The 11,409-nt window shown below is 43.3% G+C and overlaps 1 protein-coding gene across 2 annotated transcripts in view; it reads left to right on the top strand.

Moving 5' to 3' along the window:
- Positions 1-3,387: 3,387 nt before the first annotated feature.
- The window catches only part of ttyh2 (tweety family member 2), a 117,205-nt gene continuing 109,183 nt past the window's right edge, over positions 3,388-11,409 (top strand). Inside the window, exon 1 of one of the 2 annotated variants that reach the window (XM_021576242.2) lies at positions 3,388-3,837. In XM_021576242.2, coding sequence (XP_021431917.1) covers positions 3,709-3,837 — 129 coding nt within the window. In that variant the 5' untranslated portion in view covers positions 3,388-3,708. The remainder of the gene's footprint in view (positions 3,838-11,409) is intronic. The other variant, XM_021576244.2, reaches the window with a different exon arrangement.

Genomic DNA, 11,409 nt, shown 5'->3' with positions numbered 1-11,409 from the left:
TTTTGTCTTGGTTATGTTGTGCCACTACAGTACATATGTAAATGCTTTGTGGCTCGTAATTGGAACAAGGCATTAGTGAATGTATGCCCAATTAAGTTACTATGGATTCATTTAAAGGGCTGGTTTCCCAGACAGATGAAGCCTACTCCTGGATTTTGGAGTGCTTTCAATTAAGATTCTCAAATGGAAAATACTCTTTAGTCTAGGACTAGGCTTACTCGTTGTCTGGAAAACTGGCCCTAAAAATAAGAAATGGCATGGATCTGTGGAGTTGTCAAATCAAAGTTACTGACTACAGATGGGCCCAATACTCCAGAAATTATGTAATCAGATCGCAATTGGTGGCTACTAGCGTGGTGACTGCGTACACCTATCCAATCTCTTGTCGACCTGAGTTACAGTTCAAATAAGGAAATCGGTCAATTGCAAGAAATTCATTAGGTGCTAATCTATGCATTTCACACAACCGGGCTGGGGGAGCATAGGCTCACGCACTTGGGATCCAGGTCCAGCCAATCAAAGTGAGATTTTTTTTCTACAAAAGGGCTTTAATAGAGAACCTAGTTTCATCAGCTGTCCGAGTGGCTGGTCTCAGACAATCCCACAAGTGAAGCCGGGTGTGGAGGTCCTGGGCTGGCGTGGGTACCTGCGGTTGTGATGCCGGTTAAACATACTGACAAATTCTCTAAAATGACAGAGGTGGCTTATGGTAGAGAAATGAAAAATTATTTCTTACCACTTTTTCCTCCAATTTGTAGTTGTCATGTCCCATCGCTGTACCTCCCCTACGGACTCAGGAGAGGTGACGGTTGAGAAGCCATGCATCCTCCGAAACAACCATGCCAAGATGCACTGCTTCTTAACACTGCTCGCTTAACCAGCGCCTTAGACTGCTGCGCCACCTGGGAGGCCCGAACATTCAATTCACTAACGGCTCTAGTACGCATTCTTGCAGTCAGCATGCCAATTGCATGTGCTCTTTAAACCAGAGACGTGGCATTATATTGTCCCAACACAAGGTGTGCCAGTGTATTTAATCAGCTTCTTGATATGCTGCACTTGTCAGGTGGATGGATTATCATGGTAAAGGACAAATGCTCACTAATGAGGATGTAAACAAATTAGAGAAATAAGCTTTTGCGTATGGAACAATTCTGGCATCTTTTATTTCTGTTCATGAAACATGGGACCAACACTATGTTTTTGTTCAGTATAGTAAAAAGCATGAGCTGAAGCACCCCCCCACCCAAAAAAAAGAAGAGAAAAAAAAGTATTCACACAGTTATGCTGATCCTGGAATTGACCTGGGCCTGGTTTCTGATAGCAATGGAATTTGGGTGTATGAGTAAACATGCATCTTACTTTTTCCGCCACTAGTTTACCCAATGGCATTTCATACCTTAGGGACAAGAATGTTATAATAGATGTAGGCTATTGTAGAACTCTTCTGATGGCTAGAGTGGTAAGGAAAGTGAATGTCCACATGCTAATTGTGGCCATTATTGAAAGTCTTAAGTTTGGCAGGCTAAATTCCTTAAGCATGATTAACTAAAGAACAGGCAGTGTATGTATGGCACAATAGACATGCACGTGTATGGGTAAAATGCTGGATTTCTATACCAGCTGTCAGACCAGTGCATAGTGATCATAATCGGTCTCATAAGATTCATCCACTTCATAGAACGTTCACTCTGTTTGTTACAGCAGGCTCATTAATATTGTACAGTGTTTTAGTTTATCGGACACTGTTGGAATGACCATAGCATTGGCTACTGTCTACAACAAAGTAGACTAGACAGACCGCCTCACCACTGTGATCTGCTTGGATAAAAAGTTTTGCATCCCAAATGGCACCCTATTCCAAATATAAAGCCATTTTACCAGAATCCTATTCCCCATACTATATAGGGTGTTCGCAATAGGGGAATTGGCTCTTCTGGTTTTGGAGAACCCACAATGGATGCTGTCAACACTGGGGCAATGTACAGAAGCTGATTGCAGACTGAAGACTTGGCCAAATATTGAAAATGCAAATCTTATACAGAAGCAATTTTCTGAGGTACAGTGCATTCGGAAAGTATTCAGACCTCTTGACTTTCCAAATGTTGTTACTTTACAGTCCTATTCTAAAATTGATTAAATATTTTTTCCCTGCATCAATCTACACACAATACCCCATAATGACAAAGCATGTTTGCTCATTTATAAAAAATAAATAAAAAACAGGAAATAAAAAATCTACGTAAGTATTCAGACCCTTTACTAAGTACTTTGTTGAAGCACCTTTGGCAGCGATTACAGCCTCAAGACTTCTTGGATATGACACTACAAGTTTGGCACACCTGCATTTGGGGAGTTTCTCCCATTCTTCTCTGCAGATCCTCAAGCTCTGTCAGGTTGTATAGGGAGCGTCGCTGTACAGCTATTTTCAGGTCTCCAGAGATTTTTGATGTGGGTCAAGTCTGGGCTCCGGCTGGGCCACTCAAGGACATTTGTCCCTGCAGAACCACACCCAGTGACTGTCCAGCTTTTACCAACGACCTTTCTTTCTCAGGGGGCTGTAAACTCAGACCAGCTCACCAGACTCATAGTGCCTCCCCCAGGTGTGCACATTATTGTTTATTTTCTGCCTCACACCTGCGCTCATAAGCTGGTCATTGGCGAAAGTGTGGGCTGTGTCAAGGGGGTCCTGGAGTCTCCTGGCATACTCCCTGAACGCCATCTCTGAAAGGGTTGCAGATTCATCCTCTGAATGGCACACATACACAATCAATGTCTCAAGTCTTAAAACTTATTTGTTAACCTGTCTCCTCCCCTTCATCTACACTGATTAAAATGGATTTAACAGGTGACATCAATAAGAGATCATCGCTTTCACCTGGATTTACCTGGTCAGTCTATGTCATGGAAAGAGCAGTTGTTCCAAATGTTTTGTCCACTCAGTGTATATATATATATATATTCTGGTTTCTGACATTACTCATTCTGATACTTCTTAATGTATCTTTTTTTTGCGGATTGTGTGTGTTTTTTGCAATAAAAAAAAAATGTGCTAGGTATTACTGCATTCATTTTTGGAGCTAGAAGCACAAGCATTTCGCTGCACCTGAGTTAACATCTGCAAATCTGTGTACATGACCAATAAACTTTGATTTGATTTGTTGCTTATACATTGTTTTGACATTCAGGAAAAAAAATAACATCATATTAAAATATGTCTATCTTTAGCCTATAAATTGCATCTTTCCATGCCATACTTTTTCCCATTCTACTTATTTTCCTTAGACTACCATTCAGGTTCCTGGGATATGTCTATGCTCCCTGCAGGTTCTGCGCGCCTTCGCCTCGTGTCCCGTGCCCTTATTCATGCGCGCTCCCGTATAGGGACATTTCTTTTCTGTGGTGGGATCGCTCAAATGTGAAAGACTGGACCAGCGGACAGGATGGCCGTGGCTGAAACGACGTGCTAATTTTATTTTTCCCAGATAATCTTGGGATGCTTTCCTTTAACGACTTCTCTGCATTTTTTGTCTACTGTGCGTTTCAACGGGTCTACACTATCCAGCATGCTTTTCAATAATAATAGCTTATTATTGCTTTGTTACAGAAGACGGAACTGATGAGGATACTTCCAACAGCAGATGAGCTGTCTGTTTACAAAAGACAATAAACGAACTGTAGATCTTGGATAACAAAACTAGTGCCGGGATGTCTTCGATACGGGATGATTATATTGCACCTTGGTGGACTTATTGGCTACACAATTTTCCTCATGTCAACCTGAACTTCCAGCCCATCGATAACACCTTCACCCCCCAGGATCAGAACTACCAGCAGGTTAGTTGTGCAGACTCAGATTTGACCGACGCCGGGTCTCATAAACTGTATCCCAAATGGAACCTTATTTATTAGTGCACTACTTTTCACCAGGACCCATAGAGCTCTGGTCAAAACAAGGGTTTAAATAAATATATGTGATGTGTTATTGGATATGGTCTAAACCCCAAAAAGATCCCCTTCCATCAGGATGATCAAAGTAACCAATTGCTGAATCTGATCATTTCTGCCAACAGCAGAAGTTTGATAGGCCTATAGGACAGTCTGCAATGCAATGTTTATTTGGAACATTACATTTAATCTGTGTTATTACAAATAATATCATGTCATTTCTGGGCTACTCTATATCTCTCAGCTGACTATTCTCAAATGTCTATTATAAACTGGGTGGAATGAGCCCTGAATGCTGATTGGCTGACAGCAGTGGTATATCAGACCAAATATGACAAAACATTTATTTTAACTGCTCTAATTACATTGGTAACCAGTTTATTATAGTAATAAGGCAACTCTGTTTTTTTTATATGTGGCCAATATACCAGGGCTAAGAGCTGTGTCCAGGCACTCCGTGTTGTGTCGTGGTAAATTGGGCATATACCACACCCCCTCGGGCCTTATTGCTTAAGTATCTTGCTGAAAAATTTGGGAACCCCCAGCATGTTTCTATGGCTTAATCCCAAATGCCACTCTACTATTCCTTATATAGGGCACTACTTAATGAAAGTAATCCTGTGTGAACATCAGACTCAGTATATGCTTGTAGTTTTTACAATAGCAGAAATCTGTTTAGCTTTTGGCTTGGGTTGAACTACAGAGACCGTGCACATTGTTTCCTCAAACCTCTAAATGGCTAATCAAGCCTTGGGATGAGTAATGTTTCAGCTGTTACTTTCCACAAAGACTGGGTTTATTTCAAGGATTCTGTTATTTTCTATAGTGTAGAGTCAGTGTAGAGTAGACAGTCTAAAATAGGGGCAGACACCATGCAGTACTTTTTCAAAGCAGCTATAGTGAGACACTCACTCTATGTCTGCTGGTTGTAATTAAGTCGTTATTGTGGAACCTTTGCTGTGGGGGTGAACAAGTTTAATGGGAAAGCGTTAGGAAGAGAGAAAGGGATAGTGAGCGAGCAGAGAGGGAATAGAGAGATGGGGAGAGAAAGTGGGAGAGGAGCTATGTAGGTCCAGTGTGGCTCAGTTGGTAGCGCGTAGCATTTGCAATGTCAGGGTTGTGGGTTTGATTCCTACCGGGCACCAGTATGAACAAATATGGAATCGTATACACTCACTACTGTAAGTTGCTTTGGATAAGGTCGTCTGCTAAAATACCCACAGTTGAAATCAGAAGTTTACCTACACCTTAGCCAATTACATTCCAACTCTGTTTTTCAAAATTCCCTGTTTTAGGTCAGTTAGGATCACCACTTTATTTTAAGAATGTGACATGTCAGAATAATAGTAGAGAGAATAATTTATTTCAGCTTTTATTTCTATCATCACATTCCCAGTGGGTTAGAAGTTTACATACACTCAATTAGTCAACTCAGCAAAAAAAGAAACGTCCTCTCACTGTCAACTGTGTTTATTTTCAGCAAACTTAACATGTGTAAATATTTGTATGAACATAACAAGATTCAACAACTGAGACATAAATTGAACAAGTTCCACAGACATGTGACTAACAGAAATGTAATAATGTGTCCCTGAACAAAGTGGGGGTCAAAATCAAAAGTAACAGTCAGTATCTAGTGTGGCCACCAGCTGCATTAAGTACTGCAGTGCATCTCCTTCTCATGGACTGCACCAGATTTGCCAGTTCTTGCTGTGAGATGTTACCCTAATCTTCCACCAAGGCAACTGCAAGTTCCCGGACATTTCTGGGGGAAATGGCCCTAGCCCTCACCCTCCGATCCAACAGGTCCAAGACGTGCTCAATGGGATTGAGATTTGGGTTCTTTGCTGGCCATGGCAGAACACTGACATACCTGTCTTGCAGGAAATCACGCACAGAACGAGCAGTATGGCTGGTGGCATTATCATGCTGGAGGGTCATGTCAGGATGAGCCTGCAGGAAGGGTGCCACATGAGGAAGGAGGAAGTCTTCCCTGTAACGCACAGCATTGAGATTGCCTGCAATGACACACCGCCCCAGACCATGACGGACCCTCCACCTCCAAATCTATCCCGCTCCAGAGTACAGGCCTCAGTGTAAAGCTTATTCCTTCGACGATAAATGCGAATCTGACCATCACCCCTGCTGAGACAAAACCGCAACTCGCCAGAGAAGAGCACTTTTTGCCAGTCCTGTCTGGTCCAGCGACGGTGGGTTTGTGCCCATAGGTGACTTAGGCGTCTCACAGTACGGACATTGACATTTATTGTCCTGGCCACATCTGCTGTCATCAGGCCTCCTTGCAGCCTGCCTAAGGCATGTTCACGCAGATGAGCAGGGACCCTGGGCATCTTTCTTTTGGTATTTTTCGGAGTCAGTAGAAAGGCCTCCTTAGTGTCCTAAGTTTTCCAAACTGTGACCTTAATTGCCTACCGTCTGTAAGCTGTTAGTGTTTTAATGACTGTTCCACAGGTGCATGTTCATTAATTGTTTATGGTTCATTGAACAAGCATGGGAAACAGTGTTTAAACCCTTTACAATGAAGATCTTTGAAGTTATTTGCATTTTTACTAATTATCTTTGAAAGACAGGGTCCTGAAAAAGGGACGTTTATTTTTTTGCTGAGTTTATTTGGTAGCATTGCCGAAAATTGTTTAACTTGGGTCAAACGTTTCGGGTAGCCTTCCACAAGCTTCCCACAATAAGTTGGGGGAATTTTGGCCCATTCCTCCTGACAGAGCTGGTGTAACTGAGTCAGGTTTGTCGGCCTCCTTGCTCGCACATTCTCTATCGGATTGAGGTCAGAGTTTTGTGATGGCCATTCCAATACCTTGACTTTGTTGTCCTTAAGCCATTTTGCCACAACTTTGGAAATATGCTTGGGGTCATTGTCCATTTGGAAGACCCATTTGCAACCAAGCTTGATGTCTTGAGATGTTGCTTCAATACATCCACGTAATTTTCGTTCCTCATGATGCCATCTATTTTGTGAAGTGCACCAGTCCCACCTGCAGCGAAGCACCCCCACAACATGATGCTGCCACCCTCGTGCTTCACGGTTAGGATGGTGTCCTTCGGCTTGCAAGCCTCCCCCTTTTTCCTCCAAACATAATGTTATTATGGCCAAACACTTCTTTTTTTGTTTCATCAGACCAGAGGACATTTCTCCAAAAAGTACGATCTTTGGACTCCAATCAAGTTGTAGAAACATCTCAAGGCTGATCAAAGGAAACAGGATGCACCTGAGTTCAATTTCGAGTCTCATAGCAAAGGGTCTGAATACTTATGTAAATAAAGTATTTCTGTTTTTCATTTGTAATAGATTTAGAAAAATAAAAAATTAAACTTTCACTTCGTCATTATGGGGTATTGTGTGTAGATTGATGAGGAAAAAAATAGACAAACATTGGCAGTAGACTGACCTTACTGAAGAGCTCAGTGACTTTCAACGTAGCACTGTCATAAGATGCCACCAATCCAACAAGTCAGTTCGTAAATTGTTTTGCCCTGCTAGAGCTGGCCCTGTTATTGTTAAGTGGAAACGTCTAGGAGGAACAACAGCTCAGCCACAAAGTGGTAGGCCACACAAGCTCACAGATCAGGACAGCTGAGTGTTGAGACACTCCCTACCGAGTTCCAAACTGCCTCTGGAAGCAACGTCCGTCGGGAGCTTCATGAAATGGGTTTCCATGGCCGATTAGCCGCACACAAGCCTAAGATCACCATGTGCAATGCCAAGCGTCAGCTGTAGTGGTGTAAAACTCGCCGTTTTGGACTCTGTGTAAGGGTTTTCCTCTTCCTCTTCTGAGGAGGAGTAGCAGGAAGGATCGGAGGACCAATGCGCAGCGTGGTACGTGTTCATATTGCTTACTTTCAATAGAACACTGACAAGTACAAAATAACAACGTGAATAAATGAAACAACGAAACAGTCCTGTCTGGTAACATACACAAAGACAGAAAATAATCACCCACGAAACACAACAGAAAGCAGGCTACCTAAATATGGTTCTCAATCAGGGACAACGATTGACAGCTGCCTCTGATTGAGAACCATACCAGGACAAACACAGAAATAGCAAATCATAGAAAAACTAACATAGAAAACCCACCCAACTCACGCCCTGACCATTCTAAAACAAAGACATATAACAAAAGAACTAAGGTCAGAACGTGACACTCTGGAGCAGTAGGAATGTGTTCTCTGGAGAGATTAATCACCCCTCACCATCTGGCAGTCCGACGGACGAATCTGGGTTTGGCAGATGCCGGAAGAACGCTACCTGCCCCAATGCATAGTGCCATCTGTAAAGTTTGGTGGAGGAGGAATAATGGTACGGGGCTGTTTTTCATGGTTCGTGCTCAGCCCCTTAGTGAAGGGAAATCTTAACGCTATAGCATACAATGACATTCTGGACAATTCTGTGCTTCCAACTTTGTGGCAACAGTTTGGGGAAGGCCCTTTCCTGTTTCAGAATGTCCCTGTGCACAAAGCGAGGTCCATACAGAAATGGCTTGTCGAGATCGGTGTGTTAGAACTTGACTGGCCTACACAGAGTCCTGACCTCAACCCCATCAAACACCTTTGGGATGAATTGGAACGGCGATTGCGAGCCAGGCCTAATAGCCCAACATCTGTGCCCGACCTGACAAATGCTCTTGTGGCTGAATGGAAGCAAGTCCCTGCAGAAATGTTCCAACATCTAGTTGAAAGCCTTCACAGAAGAGTGGAGGCTGTTATAGTAGCAAAGCGTGGACCAACTCCATATTAATGCCCATGATTTTGGAATGAGATGTTTGATAAGCAGGTGTCCACATACTTTTGGTCATGTAGTATACATTTATCCCTATTAATTTCTCCTGAGACCAGATAGGCCCACCAACCCTTCTCTTCCAACTCCCACCCTCACACTGTCAGTGAATCCACAGAGCACTTAACACTAGGAAGGAAATGGCTGTGGTATGAGAGAGAAATAAAGAGAGAGAGAGGGGGAGAGAGATGGGGATAGGGAGAGAAACCCCTACTCAGCGCTCCGAACTGACTGTGGTATGAGTGAGAGCGAGAGGGGGGGAGAGTGTGCTGGTCTCTGTAGCTGTCTGTTTCCATTAGCTGTGACAGCGTGGGGAGAGGGGAAAGTCTGGGCTGTTAGGGGTGGGAGGAGAGAGGATGAAGGATCTCCATGGGAGACCACTGAATCCTGCTGGTACGACGATCAACCACCACCATGCAGCCTGATAGCCCATAGCGAGGGGTGGAACTTTAGAGCACTACGCTACACTAGCCTTCCACACGCGCGCGAACATACACACACGTACAGACACACAGACAGTATACTAGCTGGTCACACGCTGCTTTCTCAATCTGTCCCTGTACTAGGCTTCTTGCATTAATGCTGCAATTTGAAGGCAATAAATTGACACAGTAGTCAGACCATAACATTCCATAAGTTATGGCTCTCACGGTGATTATTGATCACTACAGCTGCTTTGACCATGCTATTATTGGTGATAATCAGTGGAACTGATGGACACTGAAGATCCCTAGTCCCTCTTTATTATCCCTTAATGGCAGGTCAGTGACCATATTGAAAGAGAATTGACTCCAATCAGCCTACTCGCCCACCAATGCATTGTGGAACCGGCTATGCGCTACTCTATCTGGCACCAAAAGCCGGAGTAAGTCAATAATGTGTCTAAATGTATCCACGTACAGGCCTCTCTGTACTGTATTGTACTGTATTGAATACAGTAGAACTGCTGGTTGGTTGAGGATATGATTCCTTTCTACAGACAGTGCTATGGTGACCGAACAAACTTTTAGCCTATTCAATGTAGAAAGCTTAGTGTTAGACGATAAAGAATTCAAATTAGGAAACAAGACGGTATCCAATTCTCTCTACTCAGTTTGAGCAGATATTGCTGTCATCGATCTCTCCACACAGTCAGTCTGTAGAGGGAGGTTATTGAGTGGCTCCCCATGCATGGCTCAGACTGCATGTCAGAATGAGCTGTAATTGGCCAGTTTGAGCAGAGCCAATGTTTGTGAATTCCTCCGGTTGGCTGGTTGGCTGTGGTCCACAGAAGAATGAAGTGGAATTCAAGGGTCACGGTCTTAGTAAGGGCTGCTTTCTTTCTGTTGGGTTTAGTATGTGTGTGTATTATAGAAAGGATTGCTGATTCTCAAGTATGCCTGGCCTGTTGATTCTCACCCTCCATTGGACAGAAAGAACACTGCTGATCATGTGAATCACCTGACCTGAGAAATTAATGAACTGCAGAATGTTCCTCAATGCTAATTTAGCCTAATGCTCTTCGGACAAAAATAATGTTTTAATGTTTTAGCATCATGTCTTCTGTTTGGTATGTGTCTTTGGACTTTTGTTGGATGTCTGTGTAGAAGCCAATGAATTTTAGATAGCTACAATTCATTTGTCTATGTCTTTAGTCACGTGTTAGTCATTTTGGCCTCAGCATGCATTGCGTTCCCTGCAGTAAGATCTGTACTTTTCCTCATCTCACTCACCAGAACAAGAAAGGAGGACACAGCCCAAAAAGAGTTCTCACAAAAATAGGTCAGAGCCCTATTTCTCCTCATATCGCACTGCCAGCCTCAGTGTGTGTGTGTGTGTGTGTGTGTGTGTGTGTGTGTGTGTGTGTGTGTGTGTGTGTGTGTGTGTGTGTGTGTGTGTGTGTGTGTGTGTGTGTGTGTGTGTGTGTGTGTGTGTGTGTGTGTGTCTGTGTGTGTTCGTCAGAGAGGAAGAAATGTCTCATTACAGAGGAGTGGATAGGTCAAAGGGTCCCTATCCATATGATTCATCCACTTCCTTCTCTGCTCTGTGACCCAAAGCTGTTCATGAGAGGGAATAGGGATGTGGTGTGGTTTATGTTTGTATTATGCAATTCAATTGGATCAGAGTCTTCACTAGAGGCCCACAACTGAGGCAAGGCAAGCAAGTTGTTACCACCGTTACGTCATTTATTTGTTGAGTATCTTAGTCTTTTGGCAAATGGTCAGAAACAACAGGTAATCGGCCTAACTCGTAAATAAATCATGTCATTGGTGCTAAATAGCTGCTAATGTACTGTATGGAAAGACTTAGGCTTCATCTCATAGGCAAAACGTTGAGTCAGCTGTATAAACCTACAGCTGTATGTTTATATCTGCATCCCAAATGGCACCCTATTCCCTATATAGTATACAAATTTTGACCCAAGCCCTATGACGTGACATTTGAGTCGTAACCTACCAGCCCATGGAGAGGTTCTTTAGGAGCTGTACTGTTGAGAACCTCTTGGGAGACTGTGATAACACAGGCCAGGGTTGGGCAGCTGTGGTACAGGGCACGCACAAACACACCAGGACCCTGCAGGGCTGGCCACATTGGGGTTCTTCCTTCCTGCTAGTTGACTTTGATGTCATATCCTGTCAGGTGGCCAACACTACTGTATGTAGATTAGACTA

Source organism: Oncorhynchus mykiss, chromosome 20, assembly GCF_013265735.2.
Source record: "Oncorhynchus mykiss isolate Arlee chromosome 20, USDA_OmykA_1.1, whole genome shotgun sequence".
NCBI lineage: Eukaryota > Metazoa > Chordata > Actinopteri > Salmoniformes > Salmonidae > Oncorhynchus > Oncorhynchus mykiss.
The sequence above is the reverse complement of the archived record's forward strand: the minus strand, read 5'-3'. Positions and strand labels throughout refer to the sequence as shown.